Genomic DNA, 17656 nt, shown 5'->3' with positions numbered 1-17656 from the left:
TCTAACGTCATCTGGATCATTTACACATTTACTACGCGAAATCGACTCTGGACAAAACCATCCAATTTTTATTGGAGGTTCGCAAGAATTTAGCTCCTCGTAAGCCGCACTAAACTCACAAATAAGAAAATTTTGTTAGTAATTCGGTTATTAAAACAATTAAACAACAATGCCTAACTTGTAAGATAATGATCATCACCTCATGTAGACATGGAAAAGAGCTACGTTCAGCATCTCTCATCTCAAAAATTGCCCGATGTCACTAGGACCAATAATTACAAACGGGCTCTCTAAAAAGTAGTATTGCTCGTTCAGCAGGTTCAGAATGAGTGGGTCCTCCTTACTTATGCGAGATGCACAACAATGCAGCCATTTGCAATCTTGAGAGAGATCTTTTAGCTCCTCATCAGTCAAAATTGGAGTGCTTGGCATCGACTTTGACCCAGTCAACACCTTTGCTGAGGAACCGACCTCTCTCCAAGATCCCTTTGGACTCTTTTGCTATTTCAATTTATACAATTAAATTAGTGTGAGCATGCAATTAAAAAAATAAAAAAAATAAGGTACAAATGATTCTTACCATGTTAGTGAATCGGACCCAAGCATATGGCCATGTGACGAAACTACCTAGGGCGTCTGATAGTTTCTCAAGGCTCCATGCTGGCATTGGAACCGGGAGTGAGAAATCTTCAAACCCCTTTACAATAGTTTCCACAGCCACACTGATGTGGCCATTTGTAACAGGCATTGAATGCACTGTTTGGCCCTCTTTGGTTGGCTGGGCCACACCATATGCAACCTCAGTTAAGTCGCCATCACTAGCAACACCTAATTGAGGCAGCAAAAGAGAACAAGGAGTCGCCTCCTGAAAATTGTGTCATTTAGTATAATAAGCATCATAATAAAATATTAAAACGCGTTGCAATTTAAATTAATAAGTGCTTATATATTTAAAAACTATGTACCTGCAGCATTGGCTCTGGAGTTGGCTCCGGATTTTGATCAACGGAGTTTATGTTCTCCGGTGTGGGGTTTTCCCCTTCAGGGGTATTAGTAATGAGCTGGGGTGCTACGGGGGTAATGGGCTCGGGTGTTGGCTCGACTGAAGCGTTAGGATCCCCATGTTGACTTTCCTGATCCTCGACAATCAGGTTTGCCAAGTCAACAATGGGTGCTCCCATCTTTTGCAACACGGCGGCCAGCTTGGCGAAAACGTCCTTCGTAATCTCCGCTCGGAGGGTTGCTACTTCATCCCGCAGCGCCGTTCGGGATTGAGTAGCAACACACTCTTTGCCGAATGCCTTCTCTAACCCCACGCGGACGCCTCCTTTTCCGACTACCCGCCCACTCTGGTCTTTCCCTAATACCATATGCAATGCGTCAACATTGCTTCTTGGGGTGAACTCCCCCGTAGCTTTTTTTTCCTTCCAGCCCATCTGTTCAAATAAAAAGTGACATATATAGCAATTAGTATAAGTACATCAAAGCCAAAAAATACAAAACAAATCAAGAATATATTTAATAATTTCAAAATTCACCACAGCAACAGCAACCTTCTTCGTTCCCAGATCATTAATGGTAAATTTACCACTTGCATCTCGGGAATGAAGCCCGCAATACCAATCACGCACCCGATCTCCAGCAGAAGTATTCACGGATGCGGAGGTAGTCGTAGATGAGGGCGTGGATGAACTTTGATTGGGGTATAAACCCACATCTACCCACTCTTTTCGGACCTCATCGTACGTTTTCTGGCCCAAGCGATGGTAAAACTTCCTTTTGCTTGCAGAATCAGAAGCTTTACCACGCTTTTCCTAATTAATCAATAGAAATCGAATGTCATGTGTTAGTTTAATGACTGAATCAAAAGAAGTAAATTCAAATTGGTAAACTATAATATAATATGAAATACTTACAACTTCTATGGGAGTTGTTCTTTTGGCAACAAAGGCCTCCCAATCCCTCTTAGATATGTGACCCCATATTTCGTAGGGCATCTTCGAAGGTGATTGCTCTCCACCTTCGTTTCCCGTTTTGACCTTTTTGGTCGTACGGGCACGCCTCTTCGTAATCCAGCCAGTTACTATCTTGGATTTGAAATCTCTGAATCTTTCAGCAACAGCTGAAAGAAACACATTCTTCTTTTCCTCATCGCTCTCGATGTGGAAAAGATTCTACAAAAAAAATTATATTTACTACTGTCAATCAAATTAATTTTAAAATGAAACTAAATGAGTAAAAAAAAGTAAAGTTGCTTACCACAATATCATTCCATAGAGAGTTCTTCAAACCCTCTGGAACCTCGTTCCATGCGTGCAATATGGAAAGCTTGCGGATACATAGACCCACTTGTTTTCCATATTGGCTACGTCATTCCGCAGGGTTGACTCAATGCATTGTATTCCAAATGCATGGGTTCTGTGACTTTGAGGTTTTTCGTAGGACCTCGCCCTTTTCTTTTCTTACTGGTAGTGGGAGCATCCATTGGTGGGGCGTCTTCAGTCTCAAAATCATTGTCAATCGGTGGAGCGTCTTCAGCCATACTACGCTCGTATCTCACAATTTGGTCCTCTTCGCTGTCATAACTATGATGCTCATTATCCGAGGTCTCAATCTCGGGGACAATTTCGTCTCTGAATAGATGCATTGTATATCAGTACCTGAAAGAGTATGAATAGAAATATATTAGAACATAAGTTAAGTAATATTAAGAGTATGACTATGATTTACAATTAAAATACGTTCAACACAATAATATATAACAAATAGTGTTATGTGCAAAGTTTCATGCAAAACAAACCAAGTGCCAAAAAAACTTTTAAAAGCTTTAAATTCATACCTTGTGAATCACTTAATTCAAATGTATTCCTTCCGTGTGATCTACACGCATATAACCAACATCTACATCATCTACATCATCTTGATCCACTGATTTTAGATTGATAAGGGGAGGGGAGTCTTCAAAAGCTTCATATTCTTCCTCATCCTCAACATCACCTATACCAAGGATGCTTCTTTTCCCGGTACAACAATAGACCATTTTTTATCAGACGAGTCTACAATGTAGAATACTTGCTTGGCTTGTGTGGCTAGTATGAATGGCTCCTCACTATCACGCAAACGAGCTAAGTCTACAAGAGTGAATCCACAAGGGTCGTCATTTTTTATGCATCGTCGATTATTATCTACCCACTTACATTTGAAAAGACCAATATTGAAAGTAGAGTAGTCAAGCTCCCATATTTCATGTACCCGCCCGTAGTATACCAATTTAGCATCAACCGGCGCTTGATCCTTTGCACTCGCGTAAAATGTAGATGACGCCAAAATAGAAACCCCACTATTCTGTAGATACGATGACTTCTTGTCTTGACCCTCAGTCCAAAATGTGAAGCCATTGACATCGTAACCCTCATATTTTTTGACATCATCATGAGGACCAAAAGCTAACCACTTAACAATTTCGGATACACCCTTGAGTTCTTCGCATATTACTCAATTATGAAATCAATTAATAAACGTCTTGTTATGCAACTGCATCAATGCCCTATACCCTTTAGAAGGATGTTTTGTGCGCAATATATTAAAATGCTCACTCAAAAAAGGATGAACTTCCGGAAATGATGCAACACATACAAGTGTGCTTGTAGAAGGCTTTCTCGAGGAGGTGTGACCGATTTGGAGCCAATTGTTCCTTTTCCCTCAAACCTTCCTTCATGTCTAGAGGTGGGAAGTCCATAGGCTTTGCCATGGTCAAATACTCGGCTATAAAGTTATTAATCTCATCGCTCACAGTGCCTTGAATCATACTCCCCTCGGGTTGTGCTGGATTCCTCACCTTGTTTTGTAGAACACACATGTGTCTTTCAAAAGTATAACACCACCTTAAAAAAACTGGACCCAAAAGCTTGATCTCACGAACGAGATGGACAATAAGATGAACCATTATGTCAAAGAAAGAAGGTGGAAAATACATCTCAAACTTGCATAAAGTTACAATCACGTCGAGTTGAAGTGCATCAAGTTTAAAGGAATCAAGAACTTTACTAAAAATTGTGTTGAAGAACGAACATAGCTCAGTAATAGCATATCTCACATGTTTTGGCAGTATTCCACGGATTGCAATTCGTAAGAACACTTGCATCATTACATGGCAATCGTGAGATTTCATGCTTCCCAACTTCAGCTCACCATTTAGGCTCACAAATCTCTTTATGTTGGATGAGTACCCAAACGGAACCTTAATGCCATACAAACACTCACAAAATGTCCGCTTCTCTGCTTTGGACAATGTGTAGCAAGCTGGAGGCAAATAAACTTTGTCATTACTCATCTTCTTCTTACTGCCACCAACTTCATCAGCTCTATTTCTTTTCTTACTCACCTTAACATGTGCCCACAACTCCGGACGAAGACCCTTACATTCAAACCAATCTCGCACGGCCCTAACATCCTTTGTCTTACCCGGAATGTTCATGAGAGTCCCGAGTATGGCATCACATACATTTTTCTCTATATGCATAACGTCAAGACAATGCCTAACCTGTAGATCTCTCTAATATGGAACCTTCCAAAAGATTGATTCTTTTTTCCATAATCGGTCTTCACCCCCTTGCACTTGCCCCGTTTTACCAAATACAGTCTCAACTCCCTTAACCTGTTCATAAAACTCATAATCGGTCAACGGTCGACGAGCTATATGGTTCTCTACCTCCCCGTTGAACAACTTCTTCTTCTTACGATATTGGTGGTCTCGTGGGAGGAACTTTCGATGGTGCAAAAATACGTGTTTGCACTTAGGAATCCACGTGGATTCCATGTCATCGATACATATTGGGCATGCTTTCTTCCCTTTGTTCTTATACCCCGATAAGTTTCCATATGCCGGAAAATCATTAACGATGCATAAAAGCATTGCACGCAAGGTGAACTCCTCATTAGCATATGCATCAAACACTGAAACGTCTTCATCCCACATCTTTCTCAAATCCTCAACGAGAGGTGCAAGATACACATCTATGTCATTGTCAGGTTGTTTAGGACCCGAGATAAGAAGCGAAAGCATTATGTACTTACGCTTCATACACAACCAAGGTGGCAAATTATAGATCACTAAAAGTACCGCCCAAGTACTATGTTGAGAACTAAGATTGCCGAATGGGTTAATTCCATCCGTACACATTCCGAGCCTTAAATTACGAACCTCATCCCCAAAAGTCTTATGCAACCTATCAATACTCTTCCACTCCGGAGAATCAGATGGATGTGTGAGCAAGTGACCTTTCTTCACCCTATCTGCATGCCACCTCAAATTTAACGCATCTTTCTTTATAGAAAACAAGCGCTTGAATCTAGGTATTATTGGAAGATACCACAATACCTTAGCCGGGGGCCCTTTAGCATCCCAAGCCCCTTTACGCTTGTAACGCGATAACCCACACCTAGGACACTCTTCTAAGTTCTCGTTTTCATTTCGATACAACACACAATCATTCGGACACGCATGAATCTTCTGGTACTCTAAGCCGAAAGGACACATGAGCTTTTTGGCATAATATGTCGACTTTGGAAGTTCATTTCCCTCAGGAAGCATCTCACCTAACGCTTCTAATAACATTGTGAAACTAGCGTCACTCCAATTGAACTTTGACTTAATGTTGAAAATTATCAACACTGTTGTTAGTTTGGTGAACTTTGTACATCCAGGGTACAAAGGCTTTTGAGAAGCCTCTGTAAACAAGTCAAAAACACGAGGACGTTTTCCTAACTCATCCTCGACTCCCTCCATCATCTCATCAACACGATCCACATCCTCATCGACATTCTCTTCATCTGTCTCATACCCATCAACATGATATACTACATCCTCATTGACATCGACCACATTATTGACGTCCTCAACAACACTTTTCTCTTTGTAAACTCCCTCCTCACCATGCCAAACCCAAACATGATATTGAGGCCTAAACCCACGTCGAAGTATGTGCTCCCTAAGGATATCAACACTATCTACCTTTGATACATTGCCACAACTGACACATGGGCAATAAAAACCAACTCCCCTCGTCCTAAATTGATGTCCAACCGTAATACTACAAAATTCTAACACGCCATCAATAAATTCCGACGATTCAATGCTTCCATACATCCAAGAACGATCTTTTGTCATCCTAATTAGTGTGATTAATTGATTCAAAATAAAATTAATACACAACTTTTAAACATATATACTTAACGAACTCTAACTAACCACAAAATTAAGAAATAATCATTCATTTAATACTAATTAACCCAAATAATAACAATGTTTTTTAAACTGTCCAAATGATGTTTATTGTAGTAACCATAATTAATATTTATATATATTAACAACATATAAAAACAATAAAAATAAAATCACATTCATAAACTTGGACAACTAATTAACATTCATATCAACAACTCATTCATTTAACCATAAACAACCCAAATTAAACCTAATTTACAAACTAGAAAAAAAATTACGATAAATTTAAAACTTAAAAACCACACACATTCATAAATAAAATGAAGAAATTACTTAAAAATATAACAAAATATGATATATATGATCAATTTAAAACTTAAAAACAACAACAACATACACATTCATAAAGTATGACAAATTTAAACCTAATTTACAAACCACACACAAACCACATTCACAAATAATTACTAAATATGCAAATAATTAACAAATCACATTTTTAACTAAATTACTAAATTCGTGAGTTTTGAAGATGAATTTTTGTCTTTTATTTTTGTGATATTAATTGATTTACAACTCATGATGACGGTAAAAAAAACTAGAACAAAGAGGTGATTTTTAAGGCATCATGTATGTTATTATTATCATTATGCACCCTTACATCCCATTCACATTAAGTATGATTGAAGAATGATGATGATGATGATGATGATGAACAAGAACATAGTTGAAGAATAGTAGGGGGGTTTATGAAAATTCAAAGTTTGAAGTTTGATAATGAACAAGAACAGCAGCAAGGATTTACCTTCAGAAACCGTTTGTGAAGATGAACAGCAGCAAGAATGATGAACAAGACGAAGATTGATTTCTGGGTTTGTGAAAATGAAGATGAACACAAGAAACGAACACAAATCTTGATGCTTAATCTTATACGTTTGTGAAGATGAAGAAGAGGAACGAAGCAAATGAAGATGAAGATGAAGCGTTTTTTCAATGAGGAACAAAGCAAAGTACTGTAATACGTATTTGAGAAGAGATTTGTGAATAAAGAAACTGGCGGGTTTTTAAGAAAATTTTTCCAATGGTCATTTGCTGTGGTTCAAACAAAACCGGAGCAATTAGAAAATTTGTGAAGGGTTATTTGCTGCGGTTCAAGCAAAACCGGAGCAATTAATATTTTCTTGAAGAGTTATTTGCTGCGGTTCAAGAAAAATCAGAGCAATTAATATATTTTTGAAGAGTTATTTGCTGCGGTTCAAGCAAAACCGGAGCAATTAATGTAGTTTGAAGGGTTATTTGCTGCGGTCAAATGGAAAACCGCAGCAATTAATATTTTTTTTCTTTTTCTGATCTATTTTCCTATTTTTTGCTGCCATTACACAAAAACCGCAGGCAGCAATTGATGAGCAGCAAATATATTTTTTTCCACTAGTGAAAGAACTAAAAATGATTCAATCTGTTATGAATAATGTGACTTGAGTGCACAAATTGATGTGTGCATTCATGAGTGGAATTGATGGGATGAAATCCTATGGCATTGGTTAATAGGAGAATTAAGTGAGTAACTTAATGTTTATGGTGTTTAAGTGTGATTTATTTGTTGAAGTAATCATGTGAGTTATTGGTTTTAATGATGTTTAATGAAGAAGTGCAAAGGGTTTTAGAAGATGCTTTGCTCGAGCGGAAACTGTTAGAAGGATACTGAAGGTCGCTCGACCGAGCGAGCTCTTGGGTGGGTCGAGCGAACAAACAGAATGTATCCATAAGCTGCCTGTAGCCCGCTCGACCGAGCGAGCTCTCTGTTCTGGTCAAGCGGTTTCTCTGATCCGCTTAGGATGCTGTGTTTTGTCTTTTAAAATCCTTGGAGCTATTTCAACTCATTCATTATTCAGCACTAAGCATGTATTAAGTGAACAATTATCATTGAATGTACTTAGTACTATAAATAGAACTCTCATACTCATCCAAGATAACCATCAAACACAACTCCTAAGCTAAACACATAGCATATTGTTTTTATCTTTTAGTCAATTGTAATACTTCGTTTGTAAGAGTGTTTTACTCCATTGAAATAATATAAACAAAAAACTACAGACCACAAAGGATGTAGCCATCATTGGGTGAACCTTCTTAAATCATTGTGTCAAATTTGCAAATTTTTATTTTATCAAATGTTTGTTAGTTCATTGAAATTATTATCGTTTATCAAAGTTCTTAACATCGTATCGATCTTGGCAAATTATTTTCACAATCAAACTCATAAGAAAAATGAGGTAAAACCCCCAATTTTTGTGAAGAAACCCTCAAAACGAAAATCAACAATTCACCCTCAAACTTACATCAATCAACCCAAAAAATACTCTACTTTCAAACTGTAAAGAAGAGCAAAACAATCTTAAATGGTATCAAAGAATTGAGATGAAAAAATTGGAAAATCTTGTAAAAATCCTCAAAATGAAATTCAACTATTTGAGTTGAAATCTATATCAATGAATAGGAAAAATGAGAAAAATGATGAAGATTAATGTGTATAGAAGAATGAAATCAGATTAGTGAAACAAAAAAACAACAAATTGATTTTTTTATTATGAAATATGAATAGTGAAAAATAAATAAAAAAATTTGAGCAGCGTATTGAAAGGATCTTAATCCCGCTCTAATACCATATTACAAGTATGATTAGGAGAGGGCCTCCATTGAAGAAGTGTAAGAGCACAAGAATAATACACAAAATGATGAAAATAATTGTATTGCATTATCTCTTATTCTTGAATACATTCAATAAAAAAGCTACCTGAGCTCACCTATGCTCACTTTCAGGAAGATATATATAAGCTTTTAAGTATTTAATACATACAATAAAAAAAGCTATTTGAGCTCACCTGTTCTCTTTCATGAACGGTAATTTAATTTGCAATCAACAAATATAACTATTGTTAAGCTGAAAGATTGATTTGAAGTATTAAACCATCATCATCATACTCAGTGTATCCCACTCATAGAAAACTATAATTTAAGGAAGGAAGAACGGCGGCAACTCATACCCATAAAGGAGAGCGCGACCAAAAGAGTACCCAACTCGAGAAAGTTTAAGAGAAGTTTCTGCCACGGGAAAAATATTTATAGAAGACTTGTGAATCAGTCTAATAGTTGCAATAAAGGTTTAGTTCTCACCTTAAGTTCAAATACGGCCTAATGAGTTGATATGTGCATGATAATATTCCTTTTCATTGGTCCCAAGTTATATGAACTTATCAAAATTAATACATTAAATTCAATTTATTAATAAGATCTGATATGAATAAATTTAATTTTGTATATAACTCTTAAAAACATTATTCAAATTTATTTATCTTTAAAATAAAAAAATTCTAAATAGTAAAGAATATAAGCATTAGTCATAATAGTCAATATAAATTTGTTCATCGTTTAAAAATATAAATGCTCATGTAAAACTCCAAGGTAATATGCCGCAAAAACTAATATACCCTCTGTCCATTTAAGTTTATGCTATAAAACTCAAATATATTTAACTTTATTTAAAGTTTTATTATACAGACTCAAATTGCACCTAAATATGTACTAATTACCAAGTATAGCAAAGACAACTAAGGGTTTGTAGAGTTGTACGCAGCCAGCAAGCATGCGGCAAATGGCCCCCAAAAGTCAATAAACATCGTCCATTCAAGTCATTCAACCATATACCCACCACCTTATTATGTTTTCCCCTTTAATTTGCTTGGTAGTCCTATCTACTCTTTCTATTTAATTTGGAATAGTTTGTTTTGGATTAGATTGTACTTATGCACCTACTTTATGGAGTAATTAACCAAATACTCTAATATATTGATCACACTTTGATCAAAAATTTTTAAAATTTTAATTAAAATAAAAGCGAACAAACTGAAATAAAAATAGAAATTTTATGATTATATGTTCTTTGCATTTTTTTTGTCTCTATTAATATACAATATTAATTTTCAGTAGTAATTTATTTTATTTTTTATACCGGATAAAAATTAATTATCTACTAATAATGCTATATTTGTATTATTTATTATAAACATGTTTCTTTTGCATTATAATTTCATAAATACTATTGTTCTAATATACTTTATGTTCCTATGAATTTGCCTAGAAAAGGTGTAATACAAATTACAATGATTAAGGAATGGTGGTGTCATTTACCAACATTTTTATTCACGAAATATTGTAAAATTAAAGGGATTGATACAAATAAAAGGTAATATTAGTTCATAATTAGCTAGCTAGGGAGTAATTTACACTCAAAATAGTACTAGTATTTAGTACAAAGTTTATTTAAAGAATAAATGTATATGAGCAAGTAATAATTGTTAGAGTATATAAGATATTCTGTGGCCTTAATCATTAGCTTAAACTTCTGGTTGGTGATGGTTCCTTAACATGGTATCAGAAGTCAACGTGACAAGAGGTCACGGGTTCAAATCTCAACCACCTCTCATTTTAAGTGGAATACTTAGCGTATATGCGCATCCACATTTCTAGTCCAATGGACTCTCGCGTGAGGGGGCGTATTAGAGTATATAACATATTATTGGGCCTCAACCATCAGCTTAAACTTTTGGTTGAGCTAGTTCCTTAATAATAATACTCTTCTTTAACAGGATCAATTACAACTTGAGTTCATAGCATATTTAAGTGAAAACAAAACTCTTCTTTAATTATGTAAGTGTAAAATTTAATTTTTTTTTACAAAGCAAAATCATTTCATTGAAAATGAAAAAACATAGGAGTATTGTTTCTATATGAGAATAGACACAATTAGAATTAAGATAAAATCGATTTAAACTGAAATAATGAAGATAATGCTGGTATAAGGTTTATTATTTACCTTAGCCAATGTAGAAGTGTGTAACTCATATAAGTAATCTGCATATATCCACAAATATGAGAAGGGTCTAGAACGTGCCTCCATGGACCGACTCCAAAGCTTAAGTTATAATTAATATTTGAGAAGGTACATAAGTACTCCGATTTAAAGTGCATTGTGGTTTTTCGAGTGGGCGAACAATACTAGAATTTATTTATGGAGTGAGACTGTAGTAAATGAAGAACAATAATGCTCTAAGGAAGAGCCATATAACACTCAAAGAATAATGTATGTGCTAATGTTAATGTGTATAATTGTGTACATGATTGTTGAGGTGACTTTAAGTATTTATAATGTTAATTATCTTTAAGGTTATCGTTGCCTATAATGTCATGTCATTGAATTTTCTACTTTCTCGCCTATATCATTAGTGGATGTAAGTAACCAGGTTGTATGATGATAATAACTAAATGTTATTAGACTGAGTTAAACGGTTATATCTTTAGGTCTCTGTAAGAGTACATTCAACCTACGTCCATTTTTTTCGATCTAGCAATAATCATGGATTAGGAATTATTCATCGCAGCCGTCCAAATGGGATAGACTAGTCAATACGCGTACAAGTATATATGCTAGAGATTTTAAAGCCTTTTTTCTTTTGGTATTACTTACTATTACAATTTTAATTTATTACTTTCTCCAAATTTTAATACTTGACTTATTTGATCAATTTTTATAAGAATTTTACTAATCCAACATTGCAAGTATTTAAAATCACAATATTTTTGATTCCTATATTATTAATAATAGAGAAAATTATTTAAAACTACCTTTTCTATACCCTTCTTTGCAAAAAACTACCTTTTGTAAATTTTTTTGCAAAAAACTACCTTATTTAAAGTATTCTTTGCAAAAGACTACCTATTAACGGTTTCTTAGTGTTTGACCGTTGAAACTGACGTTGACCATCACGTGCAAGTCACGTGATGTATTAAAAAAAAATTTTTTTTTTAAAAAGTAACAATAATAATAATAATAAAAATAATAATAATAAATAATAATAATAATAATAATAATAATAATAATAATAATAATAATAATAATAATAATAATAATAATAATAAAAATTAAAAATAAAAAATAAAAAGAAAAATAAAAAAATAATAATAATATTAATAAAAGTAATAATAATATAAATAAAAATAATAATAATAATAATAATAATAATAATAATAATAATAATAATAATAATAAATAATAATAATAATAATAAAAATAATAATAATAATAATAATAATAATAATAATAATAATAATAATAATAATAATAATAATAATAATAATAATAATAATAATCATAATACTAATAATAATATTCTTATTATTGTTGTTGTTATTATTATTATTATTATTATTATTATTATTATTATTATTATTATCATGATTATTATCATTATTATTTTATTTTAATTAATTTTTTATTATTATTATTTTTTAATTTTATTTTTATTTTTATTATTATTTTTTTATTTTTATTTTTATTTTTATTTTTATTTTTTTTATTATGATTTTTATTAGTATTATTATTATTATTATTATTATTATTATTATTATTATTATTATTATTATTATTATTGTTGTTGTTGTTGTTGTTATTATTATTATTATTATTATTATTATTATTATTATTATTATTATTATTATTATTATTATTAATATTTTTATTTTTATTTTTATTTTTATTATAATTTTTATTATTTTTTTTATTTCTTTTATTTTTATTCTTATATTATTATTATTATTATTATTATTATTATTATTATTATTATTATTATTATTATTATTATTATTATTATTATTTATTTTTATTATTTATATTATTATTATTAATGTTACTTTTTAAAAAAAAAATTTTTTTAATACATCACATGACTTGCACGTGATGGTCAACGTCAGTTTCAACGGTCAAACACTAAGAAACCGTTAATAGGTAGTCTTTTGCAAAGAATACTTTAAATAAGGTAGTTTTTTGCAAAAAAATTTACAAAAGATAGTTTTTTGCAAAGAAGGGTATAGAAAAGGTAGTTTTAAATAATTTTCTCTTAATAATATAACTTATACTCCAAATGAGACTTGTTTAAGCCAAGAATTTGGAATTTCATTGCTATACTAGGATTATTAATTATGTTAATAGTGATAAAAATGAGACTTAAATAAATCACTTTTTAAAATTAATCACAATATACCCTTTTTATTCAAAATAATTGTCTCATTTACTTTTTATACTCTACATACTGTATTTTTAATCCTCAATATCTCAAATTATTCATAATTAAAAAACTATAGTCCATTTATTTTAATTTTTGCACGCATTATAAACAAATTTTAATCATCAATTTCTCTAAATACACAGCATTATAAACAAATTTTAATCATCAATTTCTCTAAATACACATCATAATAAATTATAAAAATTATTTGATGAAAAAGACATTACCTCCGTTTTAAAATACTTGCAAATGAAAATGACGTATAATATCACTATCAGTTACAAATATAATGGCACGAAGGATATAAAATTCCACATTAATATATTTAATCATCAACATATTTCCTCAAAAACTAATTTAAATTTGTCTCAATTGAAAATAACTAAAGTGGCAAACAAAAGAGACGAAATATAATAAAAAATTGATATTAAAACAAATTAAGCAAAATTCTAATTCTAATCATACATCGTATCAAACAAACAAATAAAAATGTGAAAAATGACAAGTGTAATCGAATGTTAAATTTACAATTTTGTTTACCTGATTAGAATTTAAATTTTACCTAAAGTTAGAGCTATATTATGTAATGTATTTATAATTTATCATAGTAAATTTGTTCATCTAATGCAATATGTTACATATTTAATTGGAAGGAAAAAGTGTTGTACTCGATAAAAAAATTAAAAATATTATTACTAATTATTTTTTAGTTTGGAGAATCATGTATTTAGCATATCTAATAATATTAATATATATTTGTATTATTCTTTAAAAAAGTTAAATATATTTAAATTTATAAATTAAGAATAATATATATATATTAATATATACGATGAATAATATAAAAAACAAATGAGACAATTACTGTAATATTTATAATAATAATTCAAATTAAATCAAAAACAAAGAATAAATTCCTTCTCCCATTTTTTGGGTATATCATTCAATATTGTTTACCAAAAAGAATAACAAAATGAAAAAGAAAAAAAAATCAATGAGCTGTAAGTTTAGATCTCCTTTTTGCTTGACTGTAAAGCACAACACCCATTACTGTTATACCAAAACCAACCATTCCCATTGCCGTCACCGGATTCTTAAATATCAATACCGACACTATCGCCGCCACCGCCGCCTTTGCATTCCCTAACACTTGGAGCGTCAATGGACTCGTATGTTTCGTCACTAAAAAGTTCGTCAAATTTACCAAATAAGCCACGGTAGCATTCCCAATTAATAAAAACACAACAAACCAATCTTCCTTTGCTTTATTGATTGTGATTCCTGCTACATTACCTTCAAAATACAGTGAAAATGGCAGTAATATTCCGGCCGCCATGGGAGCCATGTACATAAGCAGATTCATGGAGTTTAATTTCTCAGATTCTGAACTTAATAAAATTCCTTGAACTACGGATTTTAATGCTCTACCTGCTGTAGATCCTACACATAAGAAGAACCCAAAAAGATGAAACAATGGCTCGCTATTCGATGCGACGACTATACCCAGAACAACAGGAAGTAAAGAGAAGTAAACAATTGGGGATTCTTTCTTACAAGTGATGATAAATGCAAAAATTGCTGTGAAAAATGGGGTTGTTGCTCCTATTGCTTGATTGAATGAAACGGGGATGTATTTCAGTGACGCATTTCCACAAACAACTGAAAAGCAGAAAATCAAAGAAAGGGAAAAGATCTTGAGAAGTTGTTTTCGTGATTGGATGAATTGGGAAGGAACCAATCGAAGAGAATGAATCGCAAAAGAAGAGTAAAAAGAGCAAGAAATCATATGAAGGGTAGTAAGAAAAATTGGGTAACGATAGCCATAGATGGAGAGAAGGTATTTGTTCAAAAGAAGAACACCAATATTGGAAGAATACCAAGAAGCGACGATAATAACCGTAACAAACGACGCAGAAGAAGCGACGGCAAGATTGTTGGAATTATTATTACGAGATTCAGAAGGCGGTGTTTGGGGGATTTCAAGAAGGATTTGGTCAGGGGAATTGTCGAGTTTAGGGTTGCTGTTACGACGGGTAGTCCATTGTTCGACCACCATTGGAGAGGAATTTGAGGTTTGAGGAAGAAGAAAAGGTGAGGTGGAGAGAAGTGATTGGGTTGAAAAAGGAAGAAGATAATATGAGTGGGCAAAGTATGGGTGTCGGTGGGAATGGGAATGATTATGATTATGGGAGGCTTGTAGGTGAAGGGTACCTTGTTATTTTATTTATTTATTTATTTATTGGAGATTTATGGGTTTTTTTAGTAAATGTGAAAGATTTTTTATTGATAATTAATTGGGTTAGGAGTTAGTGAAGGTGTTGGTGTGTCTTGATCTAAATCTAAAAATTCAAGATTGATCAGTCTTTGTCTCACAATAGTAGAAACTAATTTATTTTCTAGATGGGTGTAATGTGATAACTACATGAATTTCTATCAAAATTTGATACTTAGAACTAGACCTGGGAAAACGGTCGGTCGGTCGGGTTTTGGGTCGGATCAATTTCGATCGGGTCATTTTCGGGTCGGGTCAGTTTCGGATCGGGTCAGTTTCAGGTCGGATCATTTCGGGTTTCGGGTCGGTTCGGATTGATCCAACGGGTTACCATAAAACATCAGAATATCCAATCGACTAATTCAACATAAAAAAAAATCATTAAAATGTCTAAAATGCATCATACTACAAAAAAAAATATCCAAATGAATCAATTTAAAAGTATAAATAAGAACATGTTAAATAGCAAATTGTTCAAACACTTCATCTTCATTTAGATTTTCTTCTTCGCCTTCATCTTCTTTTTCATCTTCATCTTCTTCATCTTCATCTTCATCTTCATCTTCTAAATCTTTGTTAGCTTCTTCATTACACATTGGTGGAAGATCAACCTCTAATCCATTTTCAAGTGGATCTATCAACATAAAACAAATTCACAAAATAAACTATAGTTTTAGTTTAACAAATTGAAGATCATATTATTTGCATTCCAAACTCAAATAATTGATAAATTTACCTTCTTTTACTTTATAACCAAATAGCCAACTACGACTAGTAATTAAAGCCTCAGCAGTATCCGGTTGAAGAGAAGCTCTATACTTAGTAAGCACTCTACCTCCTAAGCTAAAAGCTGACTCGGATGCAACAGTAGTAATTGGAATGGCTAATAAATCCCTTGCCATATGCGCAACCTGTGCATGTCGAGTTTCATTTGTTTTCCACCATTGCAATACATCTAGTTCAAGATGATGATCAAGCCTAGACTCCTCAAGATAAACATCTAATTGTGACAAATTTGCACTAGTCCCTCCAGCAAAAGATGAAAATCCCTATTAAAGTACTAGTAATTAGAAGGTTAAAATAATAACAATACAATTATAAAAAACTTCAAAAAAAAAAATACTTACAGGAAGATCATCATCCACGACATGACTACTAGCTTCACGGTCACAGGGAGTATCATTCCTTACATACTCCGCAAATAAATCATAGAGTTTGTCTTTGACTTGGTTGGCTTTCCAGGACCCATTTTGAGGATCCAAGTGTTCAAAACAATATTTGATCAATTGAAATTTATAACGAGGATCCATCATGGCAGCAAAAGAAAGAACAACACTATAATTTTCCCAATATTTATCAAATTTATTTTTCATATTCTTTGCCATATCTTTTAAAAACTTATCTTCACTATCAGCATATTGTATCAACAAACATTCGATTCTCCACACACTTTTAAAGTACAAGTTGACAGTTGGATAATTTCTTCCCGAAAACTGTTTTGTTATATCATCAAGAGGTTTTAAAAGTGCAACAATTTTTTTAACCTTTGACCAATCATCATGTGTAGGAATATTAGGAAGGTCTTTGTCAATTCTTTTCAGGTTTTCATAACAAGGACAATAAATCAATGCCCTTTCAAGCATCCTATAGGTAGAATTCCATCTTATAGGACAATCCAACCACAACCTTTTAGAAATACTAACATCAATACCAATTGCACACTCCCTCAACTTTGCTTTTCGTACTTCAGAACCATTTATATACTTAACCAAGGTCTTTATTGTTTTTATTTCATCTCCAATGACCTTCAAACCATCTTGAACAATTAAGTTCAAAATATGAGCACCACAACGAACATAAAAATAATCACCATAAGCAAGCAATGGATTATACACACTTAGACTATGAGCAAGCAATTTTTGCATATTATCATTGTACTTAGCATTGTCTAATGTGATAGAGAACACCTTTTGTTGAAGCTTCCATTCTTTTATAATTGCAATTAACCTCTCATGTACTATGTTGGCATTATGAGGA

General features: G+C 32.6%; 1 protein-coding gene across 1 annotated transcript; it reads right to left on the bottom strand.

Moving 5' to 3' along the window:
- Positions 1-14189: 14189 nt before the first annotated feature.
- LOC130803876 (probable sugar phosphate/phosphate translocator At1g12500) lies at positions 14190-15573 on the bottom strand. The gene has a single exon (XM_057668098.1). The coding sequence runs from the start codon at positions 15401-15403 to the stop codon at positions 14339-14341; it is 1065 nt and encodes a 354-aa protein (XP_057524081.1). The 5' UTR covers positions 15404-15573; the 3' UTR covers positions 14190-14338.
- Positions 15574-17656: the final 2083 nt, after the last annotated feature.

The sequence above is a fragment of the Amaranthus tricolor genome, chromosome 17, assembly GCF_026212465.1.
Source record: "Amaranthus tricolor cultivar Red isolate AtriRed21 chromosome 17, ASM2621246v1, whole genome shotgun sequence".
NCBI lineage: Eukaryota > Viridiplantae > Streptophyta > Magnoliopsida > Caryophyllales > Amaranthaceae > Amaranthus > Amaranthus tricolor.
Note: the sequence above shows the minus strand (reverse complement) of the source record. Positions and strands in the feature narration are given on the sequence as shown.